This window comes from Solea senegalensis, linkage group LG3, assembly GCF_019176455.1.
Source record: "Solea senegalensis isolate Sse05_10M linkage group LG3, IFAPA_SoseM_1, whole genome shotgun sequence".
NCBI lineage: Eukaryota > Metazoa > Chordata > Actinopteri > Pleuronectiformes > Soleidae > Solea > Solea senegalensis.
In genome coordinates, this window is record NC_058023.1 from 4,533,973 (window position 1) to 4,559,490 (window position 25,518).

The following is a 25,518-nucleotide window of genomic DNA, read 5'->3' on the forward strand; positions in this document are numbered from 1 at the left end:
GTTCATCTGGATTATTTATGTTCCACATGCAGCATTGCTATCTATTCCATATGGTATGGGGTCCGGATAAGGAAATATTAGACTAAAAACACACTGCGTCGCTGTTAATTTGTCTATCATCGTCAAGTATGGACTTGAATTGATAGGTTTTTTTAGTCGTTCATTTACCCCGGTGATTGTGAAGGTGACCTTCAGACAGGTGAGAGTGACCTCCACTTCCCGGATTATGCAGGCGCACACGTGCATCTGCATAGCTGAATACAAATATTCCTCCCTCTGATTACTAATTTAAACACAGAGGTTCATTTGTCCATAAAAGTGTCCAATAAATGCGGACACTTGTGGGTTTTTTTTACATACAAACTCTATTTCTTACAAAAGATACCAGAGTAGATGGAATAGAGACTAGGGGTGGACCGTTATTTGGTTTTTCAGGGCCGATATTCCAGATTAAAAAAGAAGTGTAATGCAGGTTTTATTACCTGCGGTGTTAGCGTGTGTAAACTGCTATTTCTTCTGCGACTGACAGTCCCGGTGACCTTGTCGTGAGAGTGAGGGCCAGTTATCGAGTGTCAGTGCCGTCACAAACGCTGACAGAGACGTCGAGCAAAGGCGACGGGCGGATTTGCGCGCGGCACTTGGTCGTCTCTGGCGTGACAGGTGTAGAGCGGTCAGAGAGGGAGGGAGCAGCTCCACTGATGAGCGCATATTGACCCGTGAAGCTCTCATGAGCTTCAGCTCAGCCGTGGTTTTTCCCTCACTGCGTGGTTTTTTGACAAACGGCGGCTTTTGTTTATATTTTTTTCAACAATACGTTCCAGTCGCACTGATTTGTCCTCACCTTCTGTCAACCTGCAACAAAGAGGAGCAGTTTTCCCTTTATTTACAAGTTAAGACTTCAATCTACCAGGGATTTCTAAACCTGAGTAAAGCTGCTAAAAATGTCGAATAAATCAGTTAATAGATTACTAAATTAATTGTCAATGATTGTTCTGATTTTCCTCCAAGTACCACCGAGGAAACTTGCGTACCACTGGTACAAAAGAAGCTAAATTCACTTTAAACCGACCACGTTAATTGATGTGACAGAACCCGACCCGACAGGTCCCCCGCGCTCCGTTGTGCGCTGCCCACGTTTGGCCACGAGAGTCAGACGGGAACCTCTGCGACACTCCATGATTAATAAGCCGCTCCATTCAGCAGCGATTCAGCCGAACGCAGCATAAAAACTGCGGAAAACAGCTGTGCAATGATAATGAAATTCACCTGTCAGCAGCCTCTGGAGCTTTCTAATTAAAAACTTTACATTTCATTTGTATGATCGGTGCAAAAAGTGACACAACACCAGGCGGCACCTGACCCAAATAAAGCCTGGAGGTGTCTTTTTTTTTTTAAAGCACAATTAAGCTTTAAAAGTTGCTCGTGGGCAGATTTGCTTGCCTTCACGTGTCCCAGTTAGTCACTTTTTGATTTCCTACTTTTTCACACCTGTAAGAAGAGATTGATCTTGTTGTCCAGCCAATGATGATGATGATGACGATGATGATGTCCTCTCTTCTTCTCAGCGTCTGTCCAACGGCTCGCTGGAGTCGGCGCACGAGGCGAGCCAGGTGGTGGAGCTGCAGGATCTGCTGGAGAAGCAGAACTACGAGCTGGCCCAGATGAAGGAGCGCATGTCCTCGCTCTCGTCCCGCGTCTCCGAGGTGGAGCAGGAGCTGGAGACGGCGCGCAAGGACCTCATCAAGTCGGAGGAGATGAACAACAAGTACCAGAGGGACATCAAAGAGGTTACAGCACACACACACACACATGCACGCACGCCCACAAATTTGCAAGACATCAAAGAAGAGAGCAGCGGCCTAAAAAAAGCTTCTATTAGCATCAACGCTCACACACGCACACACTTCATGACTGTGTGTATTTTAAAACACACACACTTCAAAGCGCTTTAGGAAAACGTGACGAATCCTTGATCACCGCTGATTTCCTGACTATGAAGTGAGTTGATCTTATTTTACTGATCGATGAGTTCATACAACATGTTTAATACTGATGCCTCCGATGATGTTGAAATCTCATCTGTTAATCCCTCAAACTACAGGATAATTTGGCCAGATAATCTGTTCAAACCAGCCTAAAATTGGAAGGTATACCACTATTGTCTGAAGGGCCAGATTGGGACCAAAATCTGGCCAATTATCCTCCAGTGTAGGGCTCAAGGTTCCTTTCCTGGAGCAAAACTCACATATTTCATCACTACTCGCCTAAAAGGAACAAGATAGAGCACAATTTAATAAAAAGCACGTCCCTTATTTTGTCATAAAAAAAAGATATAATATACCACAAAATTGACCTCACGCTCAATTACTCTCATTAAAAACAGTCTCTGGAGTGAAATTAACCCTTAAGAGTTCCTAGGGACATTTTCTGCCATTCTGTTTTTTATTGTTCTATAAACGTACTAGCCTTTAAAGGGTTAAAATGCCTAACATGTAATTATATTTGATATGTATATTTCAGGCTGAAGTAGTTTGAAAAGACTGACTCATATAAAGTGGAAAAAATCTTAATATATGTTATTTTTACTGCAGTTTTTGGGAAGGTGACATTTTCTGCCTCTAGGAACAAATTAGTAAGTTTTTCAAAGGAACGCTCAAGGGTTAAACATTAAACCTGACACTTCTCCAAATTATTCACCACAATACAAGGTTCTGTCATATAACTATTGTCCATGAGTGAGGGAGATTGTAGTTTTGGTTTATTCCAGTGTCCTATGAGTACATATGCAACTACACAAACCCCAGGAGGTTTGACTGTATATAAACACTTCACCCATGAACACGGGGAGATTGGAAAAAACCAAAGCAAAACAAGCTTCCAATTCAGTTTCCGTCTCCTGCTGACTGCTTTAGGATGAATGAATGACTTTCATGTCCGGGACAAACCTCACCAATACAAAAAGCCACTATTCCAGGAGACGTGTGATTGTTTGTGTGTGAAATTTAAACGTACACAGTATATGTGTCTATGTGTGTGTGGGCTGAATGCCAGTGAAGTGGATTGGATGCAAATAGAGCTGATCTGCTGTTGCCCTGAGCTAAAATTGATATTGATTGCTAATAATGCAAAGTCAGGCCGTGATTGTGGCCTCATCACAGCAGCCGCATGTTATTATTATTATCATCATCGCTGCAGTGAGAGCAGCACTTTATTCTGCTTCCTCTGTGTAATGACTGACATAAAATTCCGCAGATAATATTGTTGGCATGTTTTTGCAGCAGCAGTGTGTTAATCTGATTATTGAAGATTTATTTTATTGATTTTTCTTCAATAGAGGACTTTATATTGAGTTTTTATCGAAGTTTGTTTATTGCGGGATCCATATTCGTTAAATAACACGCGGTTGTGCTTCCTTTTCTGCACTTGCAATAGAAATATCCGTATTATTAAAAGTTTTCTTTTAATTGTGTTTATTTTGTTTATGTTTATTTATTTATGTCCGCATTTAGCTGCCACTGATCCTGGAGACAAAGCAGGATGTACCACAAAAATATAAAAATGTCAAGTATTTAAGTAGAAATAACTTCAAATGACACAAAAATAATAATCATTATCTAACTTCATGGTTGCATAAGTGAATTATTATGATTTCTTTGATAGTTATTTATTAGCATCTGGTTTGTTGTTAATGTTAGCAGATTACGTGTCTGTTTAATGGCTAGCTAGGTAGCAAGGGTTGCTAATGTGACGTCTACTGATATCTACAGCTGTTAGCTGCACTAAACAAAACAACAAAAAACTTGTCAACAACTGGAAGGACAATTCTCTGAGAGCTCTGTTTGGGACGTGACAGTTTTTGATGGACATGTGCAGCTAACAGTTGTAGATATCAGTGGACATCACATTAGCAACATTAGCAACCCTTGCTACCTAGCTAGCCACCTGCTCTGCTAACGTCCTCGACCGTATTTGCTAGGCACTCTTCTCATTACCGTAACTCCAAGACTGTTTGTGATAACTAGAAACTTCTTATTTAAGAACAGTGTCATCTTTGTTATTATTGTTGTTGTACAACTGGTCTCACGTGACTTTGCGTGTATGTGTGTGTGTGTGTGTACCTTTGTGTGTGTGTGTATGTTGCGCAGGCCATGTGTCAGAAGGAGGACATGGAGGAGCGGATCGTGACGCTGGAGAAGCGCTACCTGAGCGCCCAGCGGGAGTCGACCTCGGTGCACGACATTAACGACAAGCTGGAGAACGAGTTGGCGAATAAGGAGGCGTTTCTCAGGCAGGTCAGTAACGTCACCCCGGGGGGGTCTGAGTTCTTTATTTTTTTCCCTCTAAAATAAAAAGTTCACTGAATGGTTTTTTTTTTGGGGTCGCTGAGGTCCAGATGGCTGCTGAAATGGACCATTCACTGCCGAAACAGCAGCGGCAGAGGGGACAGCTGGTTCTTGAGTCAGGGAGACATTTTCCTGTCTCTTTTCGAGCTTTGGCAGCAGGAAAAACCCCTCGACATTGTGTCAAATAATGTCAGAGGAAATTATATAGTTGTTGTTTTTTTTCTTACTTGAATGTTTACTAACTCTGAGACTTTTAACTTTCACGCTTCATGGAATACTGCGCCATGTTCATTTCAAAGAGTTATTTTTAAACTGCTTCTGATGATTCTCTCTCTTTGTGATTCTTTACAGTCAATTAGAGTCACATTTTCTTTTTATGAGCGTTAGCTCGAGCACCAGCTGAGGTCGGGAGATAAAGACGGAAAGAATTTCACATTTACTATGAGCAGAAGAAATCACAGAGCCGCCACAAGAGCACAGTTCGACATCAGGACTTTTAAGAAGAAGCATTTTTCAGCTTCTTAAAAGTGAATATTTTCTGGTTTCTTTGCTCCATAGAAATCATTCAAACTGATTCATTTTGGTTTCTGGCCAAAGACTTACATTAACTGCAAAAAGCCAGCATCAGTATGTGGCCTGGCAGATCTTAAATTATTTGCTTATCTTCAGAAAAAAAAATGAAAGTTTCATATCAAGCTCGGAGCTTTTATTCTGGAAAAATGTACTTATTCACATAAAATTCTGTTGCTAGAATTGACAGTGAAGCTAAACTAAATGTTTGCTTTGAAAAATACAAATAAAAACACTGCTGTTGTCATGGAGACAGCCAGGTTTGGGGAGTAAATGTGCATTAGGCTCAAAGAAGAAGCAGTACTTTTGAAATGATGCACAGTAAATATTAACAGCACGACTATTTACTGTATCTCACACGCATACGTGGACGTTTTAAGACACTTTGTCTGATGAATTTTCATGTTTTGGCCTAAATATTCAATTACTTACAAAGAAAAATTGGTAGTATTGCTTCCATTGGATGTTTTTGGTAAACATGCAAGGCTTTAAAAGGTTTTGACGAGCACTCCTGTTTGTGTGCCATGAATGCATTCACGATGCAAAAAGTTTGAGTCACACACTGGACTAAGAGCGGATTTTTTTGATTATCAAAATAGTTGGCAATTAAATTAGTGGTTGGTTGATAATCAGTTAATTGTTGTAGCCCTTGATTTTGTGTTGAATTTTGACTGTTTTTGGCTAAAAAACAGCCAAAGAATAGTAAGTGATCGAGACAAATTTCACATTTAACATGCAAAATCTGGTGTCTGTGTGCCTTTTCTAAATAAAATTAATTTTAAATTGCTGTAAATTGTAAATAACTGCCAGATATTGAACGATACTCTGGAAAAATGGGCAAAGGCACTTAGGCACAGGACATTTTCTGACCCTTTTATGGTTAAAATAGGCAAACTAATTTAGTAAAAGAAGGCTCGGCTGTTGTTACAGAGATGAACAAGTGATGCACGAGAACATGGCACCCAGGCCCGGATACTGCAACAAAAACAACCACAAAAATAAAAAAAATCACATTGTCATGCTTTTTCCCCTGACGGCGTCTCAAACGCGAGCCCAAATATAACCGACACACGCGCACGACACAGCTCAGCTCAAGCTCGAGCTCACTCCGGTCTAATTATTGTACACTGAGCTGCCAGGCTGTGATGCTTTAGGGAGCAGAGCATGTGCTACTGATGGCAAAGGCTGCCAAAAAAAGAAAGAAAGGAAGAGTCTTAAAACTGATCACAGCCCCCAGAGTCAAGCAGGGGAGGAAATACAAGTCACCGAATCGTGGGTTGGATTTCCTGTCGTATTGTCCCTGGATGTCTAATCCGGGCACTTTCTATTATGTGCCGAGTCAAAGTTGCCACCGTCACTCTTGGCAAAGTGCAGAGCCGCTGCTATTCTGACCGTCCTGGTGCTATTTTTGAAGAAGGGCTGAGGCAAAGTGCCAGACGAAACATCTGAGTTTCTATTTTCAACCGGGAGATGATTCTCTGCTGACATTAGCAGGAAAAAAAGGGGAAGATTCACACTGTGAGAAAACCTTTTGTTCCATTTCTTGCTGCCTCATATTCTACATTTGTTGCCAACTGCCAAAGAGTGCACCTATGTTTTTGTAGATCCTTTATTAAAACAATCACCTTTTTTTTTCTCTACTTGGTATTGGGATAATGGACATTGTCACAGCATCAGAAAAATGCCAAATGCACAGTTTTATTCAGTCATTATTTTTATTATTGTGTCAAAAAGTGCATGGCTTTTGAAAGCAAATGTCAGTATACATTTCTGAATATCACGATAATATACCCTTCTTTTTTCTTTCAAATTAAACAGACAAACTTCATTTTTCAATCTGTCCCATAATATGTGAAATGTAATGATTAAAATGTTACCCATATACGGATATTTAGCAAGCAAAATCTTAACTATAAAAGTCTAGCAAAATTCTGCAAAATCATTTTTTTGGGACCCCAAAAAAATCTCCTGTGACCCATCCGTGGGTTGCGACCCAGTGTTTGGGAACCACTGTATAACCGCATGTTTTCTCCTGTCCTGTGAGGCTTTTAGTGTGTCCATGCAGGAAGTGTTTGACTGACATCACAGTAGAAACACACTAAAGTAACGTATTGGAGCTTTTTTTGGCAGAAATAGTACTCATGTGTCGTTTTGTTTTTTGTAGCCTAAGAATAAGCATTTTAAACAACAAGGGTCTTTTTTTCGGACTCTGCTGTGCTGTCTTGCAAACAATGACGGACTTGAAGGCCACTGTGGTTGTTTCCCACTGTGGTTGGAAAATGGGTTTCGTCTCACTAATTGGCACTAATTCTCACACTTAAGCTAAAGGCCCTGGTATACTTCCTGATGAGGCACGAATTGCCTCATCAGTGCTTAGATGGACAGACTGAACTCCCCCCCACCAATAGGTGGAGTATTAAGCCCTGCTTACCAAGTAGAAAAAACATTTCGACACCAGAAGAAGGTCGCCAAGGATAGTCGACCTGACGACCCTCGAACCGGCTGACAAACCCCGACTCTGCTGCCTTACGAGCCCTTCCAATGTGACCCTTCAGCTTGAACCAGACGTGACCGAGGGAGCCAGCATCGTTCTCTGCAATGCGACATGTACTTGTTGTTTGAGCCGAACTTCTGAATTTACTGTGAAACCAATACAACAGAAGCAGGGTTTTTTTGAGTTTCCAAATTGTAAAATTCAGGTTTTGGGGGGGATTCCATTTGAAGGAACCTTGGAAATTCCGAGTTCCAACAACAAATGGAGCCACAGCATTAAAGTTAAAGTTAGTTTTTATTAATCCCCTTAGGGAAAGTAGTCCTCTGCATTTTGATCCATCCTAGAATTAGGAGCAGTGGGCTGCCACACTGATTAGCGCCCGGGGAGCATTGGGGGTTGGGTACCTTGCTCAGGGGTACCCCAGCCCTTTTTGGCCGGGTGGGGATTTGAACCGGCAACCCTCTGGTTACAAGTCAAGTATGCCCCGTATGCCCATAATTGTATTATAGTTAATAATAGAATACAATACATTAAAAATATCCAGCAACAGGTGTTTATTTTTGGACCATAGCCCACTATCAAGTTTCCTCCAAGGGGGAAAAACCATTGAGCTCCTCTGCCGTACGCTCCATCTCCACAGTCTTAACATGGCTTTCCTCTGTTGTTGTTGTTGTTTGTGCACAGATGGAGGAGAAGAACAGGCAGCTACAGGAGCGGCTGGAACTCGCCGAGCAGAAGCTCCAGCAGACCATGAGGAAGGCCGAGACGCTGCCGGAGGTCGAGGCCGAACTGGCCCAGAGGATAGCGGCCCTCACCAAGGTAGACGCCCAGCAAACACACACGTGTGTATACGCACACGCGCACACATACGTGATGTTGACACATTCTGACAGATGCCCTCGTCTGTAGATGTCTGTGTTCGTGTCCTGACGTTTCAACATGTCCCTCCTCTCCTCTCCCCCGGCCCACGTAGTCCGACTCCAGCTCCTCTTCCTCCCCCGATGATTATCACTTTGTTATGGAAGCTAAACTCCAAGACATGAACTCCATTCTTAGGAAGGTAGTCGCACAGCGGCGCCACGGCTACTGCTGCCAACTCCTGTAGAGAGCAGATCTCATTCATCTTATGTATCTAGTGTGTGGTTTGTTTGTGGTTTGGTTTTTTTCACTGGGATTCTGCTCTGGCTGTTCTACCACCATAGGACAGCTGCATGGCACTTCTGGCTGGAGCTCATACTTGGCAGCGCTGGAGCAGCTCTTCTCCTCTTTCATTCTGTCTTTTTGGTGGCCTCCATCTTTCCTCTTGTCACTCTTTGTTTCACGCAGCTCTCCCTGTCTCTGTCCGTCTCCAGTTCCGCTTTAAAACAATAGATATCCATCTTTTTTGAGTTTTTCAGGGGGTTAGAGGCTTTGGCTTGTGTTGTCGCCATTGCTTTTCTATGGTCGCCCTCTTCTACTTCTACTGTGTGTTTTTTGTTGCCGCCGTCAAACGCGGTGGATCACGGTGCCCTCTCTTTGTTCTGTCTCTGCTGTGATCCGTGTGTAGGCGGAGGAGCGTCACGGCAGCATCGAGGAGCGGATGAGGCACTTGGAATGCCAGCTGGAGGAGAAGAACCAGGAGCTGCTGCGGGTGAGTCACCGCGGAGGCGGCGTGCCAGGCGGCGGCGTTAAAACCGGGTGACCGCTCAGACTTTCGCCAAATCATCGCTCCGATTTTTTACAGTAATGTCCCAAAAACACCATGTTAAACTCCTCAAAATCCACCAAACAAAGTTCTTTGGGTATAAAACATCAAGTGAATGAGTGAATGAGTGAATGAGTGAATGAATGAGTGAATGAGTGAGTGAGTCCCTGTGTGTGTTAGTGAGTGAGTAAAATCTAATCTATTAAAGTAAATAACAGCAATCAACCACAAATTGTAAGAAAACAAGATATGTATTAAATGAAATAAATTATAAAAGAAATAACGAATAAATTGTAAAAAGCAGCACGACTGAATTGTTTTTATTTAAAAGTAAAGAAAAAAGGGGCTTTTAATTTATAAATGACAATTACTGCACAGAGGCAATTCTGCATTTATTTAGGAACACAAAATAACAAACTATTAATCTAATACAAAACATGTCATACTTTGTTTCCTGGTAATAATTAAGTAGGAAATGTTGCCTAAAATGAGGCTTATTTTCCAGTTTTTTTGTAACTTCTAGTCTCTTTTTTCCGAGACACAAACCTCCCGAGCTGGGGTTAATTTAATGTATCAAACAAAATAGTTGCTGATTCAGCAAATGATTCTAATCTGGGGACCCGATGTGGTTCCACGACGTCAGTCTTATTAATTCGACATAAAATCATCCTCACTGACTGACTCGACATAATCCTAACCGTTCGTCACAACTGACCGACTTTAAGCAAACGCGTTTACATAATGATATTATGTCACTTTAACTTGTGTTTAATTAAAATTCGCTCAGGCTCGACAGCGGGAGAAGATGAACGAAGAGCACAACAAGCGACTCTCGGACACGGTCGACCGACTCCTCACCGAGTCCAACGAGCGACTGCAGCTCCACCTCAAGGAGAGGATGGCGGCGCTGGAGGAGAAGGTCAAACATGGAAGAAAAAATAAATAAATCAATGCAAAGTTGGGGAACAGACTCTCTCACCTCTGATTATCCTCCTCGCTTCTCTCTTGCAGAACGTCTTGATCCAAGACTCGGAGGGTTACAGGAAACGGTACGAGGAGTCGATCCAGGAAAAAGTAGGTCGCAGAGATCAAGGAATGACATTTTTACCATTTTTATGACAGAGAAATAACGAGGACGGTTGTTTGCATTTTTTATAAACCTGTTCTGATGACTATTTGTGACCCTCCAGCATGTGAGAGTAATGAGGTCAATTTCAATCGGCAGCGTCAGGAAACACTCACACTCCACTCCTGTAATGACATATTTGTCCCATTGTTTCCTCCGCTCAGACACACCTGGCGGAGGAGATCGACAAACTGCGATCGGAGCTCGACCAGTTCAGACTGAGGGCAGGCTCCCTCACAGAACCCACTCTGTCCAGGTCAGTGTCAACAACCCCGTGTTCACACTGGACGCGATGCGAATTTGTCACGGAGAAAAAACACAAGGCGGCGGTTTCTTCTCCGCAGACGTGTCCCGCGACAGAGAGTGCAACAGTGCTTTGGCTGATGGTGACAAGAACATGTCCGTTACTTCTGTTTAAAATATGGCTTTTGTGTGGTTGTGTTCTGCCATAAATTGTGCTCGGCTTACGACCTCGGCATAAATGATCGCGGCCATTGCCGATTACCGAGGCCCGGATCGGCTCCAATCCGATACTTGAGACGGAGAATCAGGACAACCCGACTGCACAGAGCTGCCTTTAGTTTGAGTGAGTGTGTGTAAGGAGATAAAAGTGCAGTATAATACACATACACTGTGTCACATCTGTCACTGATACTGTATTTGCTCTACACTATTGTTAGAAACACTTGTATCACATTATCTATTCTGGGATTTTGTCTCTCCGCACTCTGGCTTTCCTTTCACGCAGCAATGATATTATCCCAGGCACTGATTTGTTTGCCGTCGCGGCCGTCGTAATCTCTGCAGACAAACAGCGCGCCGCCACGCGGGATAATAAGCTGCCATCCGCAGAGAAGACGAGGGCACGTTTTAATAATCACATCTCTGTGACTATTATTCACGCTCCAAGCACTCAAACACAAGGTTCTGTTGCTTTACTATCTGCGTTACTTTCAACGTTTGCGTCTCGTCTTTTATAATCAGCTCACAAAAAAAGTGTGAGTGTGTTTTTCATCCTTTTTTCCTGGTGACTTCAGTGCTTCAGTGTGATTTATTGACGTTGTCCCTCAGGTCTCACTTGGACACGTCAGGCGAGCTGCGGTTCTCGCTGGGATCTTTGGCCGAGACGCAGTCTGACCACTACCGCTCGGCCAAGGTCATCCGCCGGCCGAGGAGGGGTCGGATGGGTCTGCGTGAAACCAAGGTGATCTGTCTACACTTTTGTCTTACAAGTTGCATTCCCATCTTAAGCTGTGTCAGCACATTCAGTCCTTGAATTTGAATTTAGGGAATTGGTCCTTGAATGGTCCTGGAAAGTCATTGAAAGGTCCTGGAAAGTCATTGAAAAGCCATTGAATGGTCCTGGAAAAATCATTGTAAGGTCCTTGAAAGGTTCTTGAAAATTCCTTAAAAGGTCCAGGAAAAGTAATTGAACGGTCCTTAAAAATCCCTGAAAGGTGCTTGAAAATCCTTGAAAGGTCCTTGAATTTTTTAATATTATTTATTAACCCTAACCACCCAAAAATAATAATAATTTTCTAGTAAAACCTTGGAGGACAGACCTATTGCATCTTTGGGTTAGGGTTATTATATTATAAAACGCTGACAATCATGTGGAGATTGAATGCATATGGAGAAAGAGTCCCAGGTCTTCAAGAAATGAAATGTGTAGCTATATTTGAGTCATTAAGAGCTTATTTTTAGACTCTGAGGTCGTAAACGCAGCATTAAGTGCTAAATGTCTCATTTTTAGGCGAACATAATTAACATTTTGAGTAAAGTTGCTAAAATCAGATCAACACCTTGTTCTTTGGTTTCCATCTTCTGTATTTTGCACAATATTGAAGTCAATTTCTGTGATTAGAAATGGAGGCAGGTACATCATCTGGTGCCCCATCTAGTTTTTTAAAGATATTAGTAGGAGATGCGTATCATCTCCAGGCGAGTATGGACGAGCTCCAATAATCAGATAAAGCTCCTCATGTCAACAAGAAAGTAGCAGGTTTGTTTTTCAAATATGAACACGCTGTTCAACAAACACAGCTCCAAGGTTAAAGTGTCCCCTGTTTTAATATAAAAACTGCACACCGTGTCACAATAACGCAAATCCCATTTATTTTATTTGTTTATGCCTTTTATTTTATAGTTGTTTTGCTGCAGAGATTTTAAATAGCACCTGTCCGTGTCGCACAAGGTCGTTTTTCAATTAAATTGAATGTTTTAAGTTCTTTTTATTTATTTTTTATCTGTCCATGGACTGTGAATATAACAAAGAATAATATCCAGTTCATGTTCAATTTCCTTGTCAATAAATAGATATATTCTTCTTGTTTTATCTTCAGAAATGTTATCATACTTTCTGAGTTTGATTTATTGAAGCAGACCCTGGACAGACCCGCCAGTCCATCTCACGCTCACAATTTAGAGTGTCCAATTTACCTAATCCCCATATTCCATGTTTTTGGACTGTGGGAGGAAGCCGGAGAGCCTGGAGAAAATCCACGCACACACAGGGAGAACATGCAAACTCCATGTTCCAACAGGGTCTGGAATCCTGGTTCCATGTCTCGAACCCTTGTTCCAGGTCCCTAACCCTGGTCTCTAACCCGGTCTAAAATCCTGGTCTCAAACCCAGTCTCAAACCCCTGGTCTTCTTGCTGCATAAGAGCGTAAAAATTATATCACAAAAGTCCATTGTGATATTGCAATGATGGATCTTTCACACAATTTCAAAATAAAAGTGTCCGTGTTGATATGGAAACGATGTCCAGCTCACAATAATGATGTATTTATGATACAAAATTAATCCATTACTAAAAATAACATCCAGAAATAACCCTGATGGTGGTTCCACATGAAATGGACGGGGAGGTTTGAGGCCTCTGCACTAGAGACTATAAAAGCACCACTGCAGTAACAGCATACGCATTATTAACGTGTTCATATCTCGGTTATTCTGTGTGTCAGGCCAAATCGCTCGGGGAGCACGAGTGGCGCTCGCAGCAGCTGGGCGTTCTGGGCGGCCACCACTTCGAGAGCGACACGGAGATGTCGGACATCGACGACGACGACAGGGAAACGCTGTTCAGCTCCATGGACATGCTGTCGCCCGGCGGCCACTCCGACGCCCAGACGCTGGCCATGATGCTGCAGGAGCAGCTGGACGCCATCAACAAGGAGATTCGGTACCTGGCGCATGTCACATGATTAGATTTCATGTGTAAAAAAAAAAAAGAAGAAGAAGAAAAGGCCAGATTGCCAGACGTATCGATTTTTGCCTCCTTTACTTATGGAGTCTTTAATCCGTTTAACTGCTAATCCACTTAGCACTTGATGTGGTTTTAAGGTTGTGTCACAGAGCGCTGAGTCCGCCTGGGATTCCTTTTTTTACTATTGTCTTTGACTTTGTGTTGTTTGTCCTGCGTCCTGAATTTTTAAAGGGGTATCTCGTCCAAAATCTATATATCTTTACATCTAAATTGAATCACATCGGTGTGTTTTAAACCCAGGCCTACACGTCCAGATCATGCAACACAACATAGAAGTAAATGGATCATTTTTATATTTTATCGTGTCCAACGTATTTTAGGACAATGTCCTCAAATTTTCTACTGGAACTGAAAGGGGGGAGAAATTCATGGTGAATTTCCAGGAACTTTAACTGTAGTTGGGGAATTTAGAAAATTCTCCAAATTGGAAATAGTCAATGGGAATCATGGGATTTTTTTTGCAACCCTAAGCTGAAATCACTACAAAAATAACTAGTTTTGGTTAATTTAGTAATGGATTTGCAGGATCTGCATGGCTAAAATCGAGATTTAAATATTTTGTCCCATCTACTCATTAAAAAATGATAATGATTACCATTTTCGCCACAGATTAGACGCCCTATGTGTCGTTTAAATATAAATAAGTCTTTAAATAGTCTTTAGCTTGTTTACTTCATACCTATTTGTTCAGTTTACTCAAGATTGAGGTTCATTCACGCTGCAAATGATCAATTTATCCTGAATATATAATGATTATGGTTAGATTCAAACTGTTTTCCTTAGCTCTTGCGGCCCACCTGCAGAACTATCGCGGCCCACAGGAGGGCCACGCCCCACACTTTGGGAAGCAGTGTTCGAGACGCTTGTATTTTCTTTTTAAAATGTGCTCAAATATGCCTAAATGCGTCTGCGTCTGTGAGTTTGTCATCTATCATCGCCGAGGCAAACACTCATCATTCATGCGCTCAGTGTTTTCGGGGGGGGAGCGCGATCCGCCTCTCGCTTGTTAATACTGTAATTATCTGGCGCTGATATACGTATTCATAACCCCAGGCGCAACTTCACTTCTTTATTTCCCGGGTTCTTAATGTGCCGCTTGGTCTCTGCTAATTTACACAGAGGAGGAAGAAAGTGCCACATTTCCTTCAGGACGCCTTAATTCAGAATTGATTGCAGATAGAGATCGTGGATCTGCGGCGCTGAGCTCTCGACTAATTACAGAGTGAGATTCTGGATCAGGTTCAGACTAATGACCTGACTTTCAGTCTCCTTTTCTGTCTTTCTTTTTGTCTTCACACTTTGGACTTTAATTAGTTTGACTTGTACTGTAGGTATTTACTGGAATTATGCAAATCTCCTACATATCCACCTCTAAAGACTTTAGCAGAGATAAAGCTAAAGCTCGGTCATGGTGTCACTGATCACAGGCTTTAATCATTTTTCCTGTATCAATGCATCCATACTTGCTTTTACAGTCACGAGTCCTGTTTCCTATGGAAAAAAAGTACAGTGAATTAAGAGTAAAAGAGAAAAGTAAGAATATAACTTTATATATTAATGTTAATAAATTAATATATATATATTTTTCTTATTATCTTACTTTTCTTATATATATTTTTATTTATTGATTATTATTTATTGATTTATTTTTACATAACACTCAACAAAACCTGTAAAGAAATATATGAACATTATTTAAATAACCCTTTGTGTAAAATTATGAATACAAAATAGGAATAGAAATAGCAAAGGAGGTAAAGTTGTACATAAAAAGATAGTCAGTTCAATTTTTTGAAACCCAACAGTTCAAACGAGCAAGCACTAAGCATCAGTGGAGAGAAACAACTTCCTTTTTAACAGGAAGGAATCTCTAACAAAACCAGACTCAAACATGTGCAGCCATCTGCCTAGACAGGTTGTGGTGAAAGGAAACATTAATAGTATCTCCTCTCTCCATCTTCCAGGCTCATACAGGAGGAGAAGGAGTCGACAGAGCTGCGGGCTGAGGAGATCGAGAACCGCGTGGCCAGCGTCAGCCTCGAGGGCCTCAACCTGGCGCGCATGCATCACCACGGCGCCTCCATCACTGCCTCCGCCACCGCCTCCTCCCTGGCCTCCTCCTCCCCGCCCAGCGGTCACTCCACTCCCAAACTCGACCCGCGCAGTCCGGCTCGAGACATGGAGCGCATGGGCGTCATGACACTGGTATGTGGTCACACGCAAGGGCTGGAGATATTTCTCCGTTTCAGTCTCCTTATAGTCGAGACTATTTTGAATAAATAAATATGAATTTGAGATTGCGACGTCAGAGGGAAATGCTAATTTTCCGTTTGAATGATTACTGTGTGGTATTCGTGCAGATCTGTGAGAAACAAAGATGTTTTCTTCGGTCTATAGAACGTGACGTGTACAGGTCAGGACAATATTTCATTGAAAATGGTAAATTTGACACACATTTTTGGCTTTAAGAAATTTAAATGTATTTTTGTATTGCGATTCTGATCAAATTTTGATTAATTGTTCAGCCCTAATCATTGTCAAATCATTCAAAAAAAAATTTGAACCCTGGTCTCAGACCCCGGTATCGGACCTTGGTTCGAGGTTAAACTATTGAGGTACTCAATAGTTTAAGATGACAGAGTAAGTGCTGAATGGATGTTTAGTTTTAAACAATGACAAACTATCACTAGAGCAACATTTTTACATAAAGTAGCAACTAATTTAAAGACTCATCTAATATCATTTTGTATTTGTAAACAAGTTCAGGAGAGATTTATGAAAATTTAATGAAATTGAATTCTTCAAAAATAGGTTGGGGACCAAAAAAAACTCTCCCGAGTCTGTGAGAAACACTGATTTAGTGCTGTTATCCCCAGAGACTGTTACTAGAGATTTTTTTGGGCAAATAAATTTGCAGAATGAATGCTGGCTCCACGTGTTATTGACGTTATGGTAAATACGAGTTTTCCGACGTGCACAACACACAAGTTCTCCAATATAGATAACCTTTGACATTTCAAGACGGCAGGGAGTATGACAGGATTCATCCAGAATAGTAAATGATTCCTTTATTGTTGATTGTGTACAAAATGTTAATGTCAATGTTCTAGCACGTGAATTAACAATTAAAAAATAGTACTACCCAAGAAACAGGTGAGGGTGAAACAAAAACACTTGAAATAACACAGACATAAAATAACGAGACAGACAATAGTGATTAATTTATCAAGTGTTTGGTTTAGCCTTTCAAAATAATACTACTTGTTACAAAAATGGTAGGAGAAAGATACACAATTTTTATTGGGGTCGTGATAGTTTGACATTTTTTCAAAATTGGTTCCCAATAACTTTGGGAAACACTCATTTAATGAAGCGGATGAGCAATATTGACGTTTTTTTTTTTTTTTGCCGTCAGTCGTGACATTTCTTTCATCCCGTTTCATTTCTACATCATCTGATAACTCATCAAAGTTGAATATTGACACATTTTCGGTCGTTCGTGTTCGTATTTTTTGAATAAATCAGCAGCTGAAAGAAACCGTGTCACCTGGCAGTGCGGCGGTTGCAAACACGTTGTTTTTCATGTCTGTTGTGTTCATTTGTGTCACAAAGAAGCAGCAGCTTGTGCGACAGGTGAAAGTAATTACCCGTCGCAGGGTTTATTGCCGTGATCGACAGCAGGAGACTCGTAAGGGATTTATTATCCTTTGTGTCACACGTCGGCGTTTTGATTAGATTTTTGCGACGTGTAAGCCGAGTCTGCGTTTATACTTTCAAGGTTTAAATTCTAGACATTCTACCACTTTTCTAATGTATTTTTTCCTACTTTGTCACCACAAGTGTTTTGACTGCGGCTTACATGATGGACACGTGAGGTCGTACACCTGGAGACGGCATGAATTTTCTGTCAGCCACTGCCGTCACGTGACCCAGGTGTCAGTCAAAGGGCAGAGGCTTAGAATAGTTAATATACCGTCCTCACAGTTTAGTTCCTGAGGCTTAAACACTCCAGATGAGCCCATCGCTGGGGAAAGCTAAAAATATCCCACACACCCACAGTGCACTGCTGCAGAATAGGGATGTTTTTGTTGGGTGTTATTTTTAATCCATGATCTTTTTTTAAAGGCGCATTTTTATTGATTGGTCACATGATTTGTTTACCAATCTGCGTCTGTGCCGCTGTATTGATGCGAGAATTGATTTGCTGGTATTAGGTAAAAGCTCATGAGCATCTAATGGTGTAAGACATGATTCATTTCATGGTCGCTGCTGTTGAGCACGAAAAGATAAGGAAAAATAAACAGATAGAAAGGATTTTGAGTTTTGTCAATAAGCTTCAAAGAAAAGCTTTGTGTAATGTATAGAGCAGTCATATAAAGTTGCTATTGATAAGTTTGTAATACCTTTAAAAAATTAAGTCAATTCAACTTAAACGCAAGTTCAAATGTTTTTTTCTGATTATGAAATAAATTCTATTTAAGGTTTAGGCGGACTACAGAAGATTTTAAAATCGGTTGTGCTATTCCTAATTTTAGGGAATGGGGTGGTGTGTTATATGTACACGAGGAGACAATATTTGTTCATTTATTAGCGTCATGTTTAATGTTTCTGTCCGTGTTTTGACTCGTATTTATTGACGCTTGTCTTTCTTCCAACAGCCCAGTGATTTGAGGAAACACAGGAGAAAGGTATGTATTTTAATGTAATTAAATAGAAACAAATAGTGTACAGGGTTACCTAGTACCACTGCTTTGTTTAAGTAGCATGTGTGCTACTAGTGGGACGTTTAGCTAGCATGCATGTTTAGGTTGTTCACTCGTTTGCTAGGCTTCATCTTTTTTCACATGCCCGTATTTACTCACTCACACCTTTTAATGTTGTCCAACCTTTCAGAAAGTTATTTTTGTCATTACTTGCATTTCTGTTTCCTCCTGTTAGGGTGCTAGCTGCACCTGCTGCCTTCTTAGCTTTAAGTGAGCTAGTGTTAACTGTTTGGGTGAGCTAGTGTTAGCTTTTTGGGTGAGCTTGGGTTAGCTGTTTGGATGAGCGAGTGTTAGCTGTTTGGGTGAGCAAGTGTTAGCTGTTTGGGTGAGCTAATATTAACTGTTTGAATAACTGTTTGAGTGAGCTAGTATTAACTGTTTGGGTAAGCTAGGGTGAGCTAATGTTAACTGTTTGAGTGAGCTAGTATTAACTGTTTGGGTGAGCGAGTGTTAGCTGTTTAAGAGAGCTAGTGTTAGCTGTTTGGGTGGTTGTAGATTCATCAGAACTTTCATTCTTGTCGCCCCTGCATTGATTCATTTTACCCCCATATTAAGAGACATTTATCCTATCTGTATTCTGTTCAGAAACCACTTTATTAACTAAGTTGAATGCAAGTTGTTTTGTGTCATTGAACAGCTTTCAGGTACAGAAGACAGAAGCTGTATGACTTGTCCCATTTCATTTTGGTTTTTTTCTTCCCCCGTCCCCGTCCTCGTCTCTCAGATAGCAGCGGTGGAAGAGGACGGTCGCGAAGACAAGGCCACCATCAAGTGCGAGACATCGCCTCCTCCAACGCCACGTACCGTCCGAATGACACACACACTGCCGGCCTCCTCGCACAACGACGCACGAGGGTACGTGACATTAATTGTCCTCTTTTCCATTGTCTCTTCCGGACACAATTATTACTACTTTCTTGTAAAACATTAGCTTGATGATCTGTTGCTTCTTCTTGCTATAGCTGTAAAAAGCACTGTTTATTGCCTATGTCATTTAATTAAGCACCACTTTGGCTCCAAAAATGGCCTCACAGGCTGATTGCCTCTGTAAAGCAAAACATATAATTGACTTATTCAAAGGCTATTAAATGCTAACAATTTTCATTTAAAAGCGATTTTACACTAATATGTACATGCAGTATTTATTAGTTATTTCTGCCTGGAAACATCTTACATGTTACACACCAGCTCAGGCAGTAGCTATGATAGCTTCTGGAATGGCCAAACACAAATGGACTATCTTATCTTGATTGCATAAAGTTGAGTAGTTAAATGTAGATTGACATTGACTTATAAGGTAGCACAAGAACAATAAAAGAACATTATTAAGATAAAATGTACATATTTAAATCCTGAGTTAAAAGTGTTGTTTCCTTCGTCAGGATCGTGGCGTCTCTGGAGGCCGAGGCCTTGAGTAGCGTCGCCAGCAGCCAAGACTCCCTCCACAAGCAGCCGAAGAAAAAGGGCATCAAGTCCTCCATCGGGCGGCTTTTTGGCAAGAAGGAGAAAGGTCGACTGGGGCACATGGCGCACAGACAGGTCATGGTGGATCCACAAGGTGAGCAGTACATGAAAATTGTTCTGGAACTCAGGATGATAGCACAGTATATGTACAGAATCCGAATCAATGATACTATTCAGGGATTCTTTTTTAGATTCTCTATACTATGCAACAATTCGATTTGTTAAGATGCCTGTCGGTGTGTTTACATTGGTGCAGTTAGGCATTTTTGAGTCGTAGCTAAAAGAAAATAAACAACATTACTTTTTCTCATTTTGTGTGGCCTTAAGTGCTGCTGCCAAATCACTGCAACTTGAGAAGCAAAGGAAAACACATTTAGTCTCGTGAAGGAAAGCAAGTCTCCGGAGAGTCTTGAGGAAGTAACAACATCGCAGCTTCATTAAACCTATTCATAACAGTAAAAGGCGAGCGGATCTCATCGCATTCTTATCAACGCGCTGGTCTGCATGTTGATGTAATTGTGTCTTTTACTTTATAACCGAGCTACCGATCTGCTACCATCAGAATGTCAATAGCACACATTAAAAACACAATAATATGAACATGTCTACCTTCTAAAACTCTGCTTTGTGTGCATCTATGACCATGAATGACCCTGTATGGATTCATATACTCTGTCTATTTATCGATATAATAACTTATTCAAACTTCCGTTACCAGCAACCCTGATGGACGCTGACATGGCGGGCCAGGAAATCGGTGTGAGCAAGCTGGGGACGCAGGCCGAGAAGGACCGCAGGTTGAAAAAGAAGTAAGCCTCCTCCCTCTTTAATACTCGACAAAACAGAACAGAAATTTCACCCTGGCAGTCGTCGCTAAAAAAAATCAGGACCGCGTGAAACATGGTCGTATTCAGTTCAAGGACTGTGTTTGGAAAAGCCCCGGCTGTGTGTTTCCACGGCTTCCGCCTCCTCTTGCTTTTTAATTTTGCTTTCCTGTATGGACGGGAGGCTCGGCCGCACATTACTGTGTATAACACCACAGCGGAGGATCGATATGAGCAGTATCCAGGATTAGAGATCGGCACACATATGCACTGTATTCAGACAGTGCATTCAGAAAATGCCAATTAATCTCACAAAGCGACATGGTCAATTTGGAAGCGATAGATGACCGGTACAAAAAAAACCCTCGCTGCCAGGTTGGGAGTGTTCTGCCTTTCAGGGAAAAAAAACTCATCTGGTCTTTCAGCAGGAGTGTGTGTATGTGTGTACGTGTGTGTGTGCATTTGCCATGCCCCTGTGCCAAATGATGGATGTCATTTTGCTCGAAAGTGCACATCGAGTTGTCATGACGAAATAACTTTGCCTCCCGTGTAGTCGGTTCGATAGTAGAGAGTTTATTTGTATGTTTGTTTTTTGTATGTCTGACAAAAATGTGTTGTTTTCTCCTTCCACTGCACTGACTTCTTCATAGCAGTGTCCAGGATTAAGGCCACACCCACCACCTTGCATCTTGGCGCCTCCTCCACTGCGCTGCATGCCATTAAGCTGCCTGCTCTGTTTTTCCATTTCAGCATCTTGATCGATCAGTACCCGCTGTGGTTCTCATTGTGTGTGTTTTTTTTTTTTTTTTTTGCTTTTTCTCTCTCTATAAAGAGGAAAACAACAAATAAGTGAATGTAACTTTGAAGCATTTGAATGTAAGTTGGCGGGGGGTAGCGGGGGGTAACGGGGTCTTGCTGGTGTTTGTTTTCGGTGCATTCCCCATTTCCTCTGCTGCACGAGATGTGGTCAGGACTGCATTGTAGAAGACAACGTGATTTGACTGGTCTACAGATGCCTCCTGTTGACGAATGCCCTCCATTGTGAAAATCTGTGTGTGCGCGCGTGTGTGTGTGAGGCTACGTCCATACTACTTTGTTTTCATTTTTAAAAAATCATTATAAATCCACACTGAAAAAAGAAGGAGTATAAAAAACACTGCTGCTGAAAACTCTGTGGCAGTGTTTTAGTCTGGACAGGCAAAAACTGAGAGTGTACGACAACAATCATGTTACCTGCATTCACTTCCTGTTTGGTCAAAACCCTAATCTGGATTAACACTCACTTTTACTTTGTCGTCGGTCTCGTAACAGAAATCCAGAGGTGGACAAATCACTAAAATGTTCTACCCAAAGTTAGAAACACAGTTACTTTGTTGGAATTTTACTTCAAAGTGTAATAAAGTATGTAACATTCAAATTATTGTCAAATGAGATCACAGTATAGCGGTGTTTAGATCTTGCAGTTTAGCTCTAGATCGTGCAGGAAGTGATTACTTTTATGCCAAGAACAGCTGACAGCAATAACAACATTGCGCTAGTAAAGCGAGGCAGCTGCGCACAGAAGAATTTTCCATGAAGAAAACACTTTTCCCGCCACCTAGCCATGCGCTGTCGCTTTTTACCAGTGGCGTTTGCTGGTCTATGAAACAGGGGACAGGGGATATTGTTTTTATTTACAGTATATATGTACACAGAAACCCAGTGTCCGTACCTGCCCGCTGCTCCATTGACTCCCAGAGAAGCTGAGCTTCCGTGGAAGTGACGTATTTGTCTAATCACTGTCAAGCGGAAAAAAAGATATTCTTTGACCTTCCATAGAGAAAAGTTTTAATGCGGAGGCTGCTACCAGAATACAGAAATCACGCAAGACGATCTAAACGTGTTGTAGCACACGTTTAGTATTGAAATATTTGATGCTGCCTTAGAGCCATCGCCTCTGCTGTATACCAACAAACGCTCCCTCAGTTAGGTCTAATAGTTGTTGCTTGACAGAGCCAACGGACTAAGCATACAAATAATGTTACATTTCCTTCCACAAAGACCAAACACAGGCAGGGTAATCACCGTTACATACTGCAGCTTTAATTGATGATTAAATGTAAGTCAAAACCTTGCACTTCTGCACAAATCCTTGTTCTTCCTTTTTGTTTTTGATCTTTGTAATTCTCTCCAATTAAGCTACAGAGAGTCCGGTGAAGCTGACTAGTCATGTGATACATGTTTCGAAGTGAAAAGCTCGTCTGGACGCAGATCATTTTCATTTGAAATCCTCATTTTGTGAACTCAGTATTGTGGACGCAGCCCGAGAGTTTCTGTTTAGAGCCGTGTCGTTTATTGCCTATTAACACATTAACTTGTGTACTTTTGTCTCCCCGTCACACTCTCTCTCTTTCTCTCCTCTGCTCTCTGACTCTCTCTCTCTCTCTCTCTCCTCTCTTAACTCTTCCTCCCCCCCCATCATCCTCTGACTCTAACAAAGCGGGTAAGTTGTGAGGACGTATAAACTGTGACCTCCTGGATTTGACCGTTGTCTCAGCCACATTTTTGCCCTGTCTGCCATCTCTTCCTGTCTGTCCGCCATTCCCGAAAACAGTCGCGCCAACGCTGTCGCCTCTTTCTTATCCTTCTCTCTCTTTCTCCTTCATGGCTGTTAACACCATCGCTTTCTTTCTTTATTTCCTTTTTCTTCACCTGCCATCTGAGGACGTTTCTTCCCTCCCTTCTTGCAGCTCCATGTCTGGACGGAGAATTTGCCACCTACTAAAACTGCAACTCCAGCTCTTTACACCCGGAATGTTCCTCTCCTTTTTATATGTGTCTCTTTTTCTATCTATCTGTGAGAAATAACCAGCCGCAATGTCTGGTTATGGGAATGTTGTCGGATGTTATTTTCATTTGTATGATTTTGTCATAACTGTAAACTCCTTACTTCCTTTTCTCCCCCCCCTCAGCTATGTTCAGTGGATGTTTTTCCTCCATGCTTTTTTAGACCTGACCTGAACATAAAACATGAGCTGTATACATATATATGTATATATATATCTATATCTGTATTTATATATACATACATAAATCTCACCCATGACGGTGAATGTACATGGTTGTCTGGATGAACACATTTCTTCAGCGCTGTGTCACGTTATTTACTCACTCTTTCCATTCCGTCAGATCTTTGACAACACACTCAGGGACTGGGTTGTTGATAAAGAGGCTTTTTCTTTGTCATGAAATGTGTTCACTGAATAGAATGAGAATATTTTTTTGTGTGTGGGTGTGAGTACCAGTGTTGTGTTCCTCGGCCGTTTGTCAGTTTATACCCGTCTCACCGATAAGGGGCAATTTAGGTTCGCACCGAGTCGCTCGGCAGAACAGAAATTGCAGTCCGCTGCTCTCTTGAGAGCTTCAGCTGCTTGCAGAGTGAAGGGGGCTTCTTGTTGTTTCCCCTCCAAAAGAATTTCAAGAAAACTAGATTCAGATTCGGACAATAGATACGGTAATAGAACGGTACAAAAGTTGCTCATCAATGGGTGTCCTCACAACAGTAACACCAGCAAAGTTCTATTCGCAAGAAATACCAAAAATAGAAAAGGTTCCTGTACTCTGGAGAAAACCTTTAGGATAGAAAGTTACATTTCATTATACCCATCGAGGGGATTGTTTTCCGCTACCCAGGGGTCTCTGTGGGTGTGAGGGATCGGATTTGACCATAATTTGACAATCTAAAGCTCCATGAAACATTGCAAACAGGTCTGAGCAGGTAGCTCACGTCGGTTGAAGTGATTCCATAAAATCCTTGAGATACTGGGCTCAATTTTTGAACAACTCTGACCACAATGAGAAACTTAACAGCACCAAGAATTTCAGAGTAAGGCCATCAAGACAAATAGCTCAGTCCATCAGAAGATGACTTTTATCTCTGAGGTTTTAAGTTTAAATCTCACAATGAAGTGAGTTTCACGCAATTTTAAAACTTCAGACCAAAATACAGAAGAAGTAAGTTGTCCGAATTTTGACAAAAAAGTCATACTTTAGTATGTCGTCCAAAATGTGACAAAAAATCATTGATAAGTATGTCATCCAAAATGTGACAAAAAAGTCAAAGGTTAGTATGTCGTCCGAATTTTGACAAAAAAGTCATACTTTAGTATGTCATCCCATACTTTAGTATGTCATCCAAAATGTGAAAAAATGTCATACTTTAGTATGTCGTCTGAATTTTGACAAAAAAGTCATACTTTAGTATGTCGTCCAAAATGTGAAAAAAAGTCATTCTTTAGTATGTCGTCCAAAATGTGACAAAAAAGTCATACTTTAGTATGTCGTCCAAAATGTAATAGTATAGTAAGGCGCCTCGAATGTGCTGGACTGGACTTGAACCTTTGAACTGAAAACTTTGAAGCAGCATCTCTACTCACTGAGCTATCTTGTCTGATAGTGTTTTGCTTTTTCTTTGAGGATTTGACTGTTTACATTGAATCTTGATCTTAAAAAAAAAGTCATAGGTTAGTATGTCGTCCAAAATGTGAAAAAAAAGTTATACTTAAGCATGTCGTCCGAATTTTGACAAAAAAGTCATATTTTAGTATGTTGTCTGAATTTTGACAAAAAAGTCGTACTTTAGCATGTCGTCCAAAATGTGAAAAAAATTTCATACTTTAGTATGTCGCCCAAAAGGTGAAAAAAATGTCATACTTTAGTATGTCGTCCAAAATGTGACAAAAAATTTATCCTTTAGTATGTCGACGAAAATTTTGACAGAAAAGTCATACGTTAGTATGTCGTCCAAAATGTGAAAAAAATGTCATACTTTATTTTTTCGTCGGAAATTTGACAAAAAAGTCATATTTTAGTATGTTGTCTGAATTTTGACAAAAAAGTCATACTTTAGCATGTCGTCCAAAATGTGAAAAAAAGTCATACTTTAGTCAAAATGTGAAAAAAAGTCATACTTTAGTATAAGTCGCCCAAAAATGTGACAAAA

The 25,518-nt window shown here is 41.2% G+C and overlaps 1 protein-coding gene across 4 annotated transcripts in view; it reads left to right on the forward strand.

Moving 5' to 3' along the window:
- The window catches only part of LOC122766580 (liprin-alpha-2-like), a 138,521-nt gene extending 116,924 nt beyond the window's left edge, over positions 1-21,597 (forward strand). For 2 of the 4 annotated variants that reach the window (XM_044021561.1, XM_044021563.1), the window contains 15 exons: positions 1,566-1,787; positions 4,146-4,292; positions 8,092-8,226; positions 8,954-9,037; positions 9,879-10,010; positions 10,103-10,165; positions 10,382-10,473; positions 11,289-11,421; positions 13,185-13,402; positions 15,451-15,691; positions 18,145-18,174; positions 18,974-19,104; positions 19,632-19,807; positions 20,432-20,522; positions 21,188-21,597. In XM_044021561.1, the coding sequence (XP_043877496.1) occupies positions 1,566-1,787; positions 4,146-4,292; positions 8,092-8,226; positions 8,954-9,037; positions 9,879-10,010; positions 10,103-10,165; positions 10,382-10,473; positions 11,289-11,421; positions 13,185-13,402; positions 15,451-15,691; positions 18,145-18,174; positions 18,974-19,104; positions 19,632-19,807; positions 20,432-20,522; positions 21,188-21,203 (1,911 nt within the window). In that variant the 3' untranslated portion in view covers positions 21,204-21,597. Of the gene's footprint in view, positions 1-1,565; positions 1,788-4,145; positions 4,293-8,091; positions 8,227-8,380; positions 8,468-8,953; positions 9,038-9,878; positions 10,011-10,102; positions 10,166-10,381; positions 10,474-11,288; positions 11,422-13,184; positions 13,403-15,450; positions 15,692-18,144; positions 18,175-18,973; positions 19,105-19,631; positions 19,808-20,431; positions 20,523-21,187 lie in introns of all 4 variants that reach the window. The other 2 variants (XM_044021560.1, XM_044021562.1) reach the window with 2 other exon arrangements.
- The last annotated feature ends 3,921 nt before the right edge of the window (positions 21,598-25,518 follow it).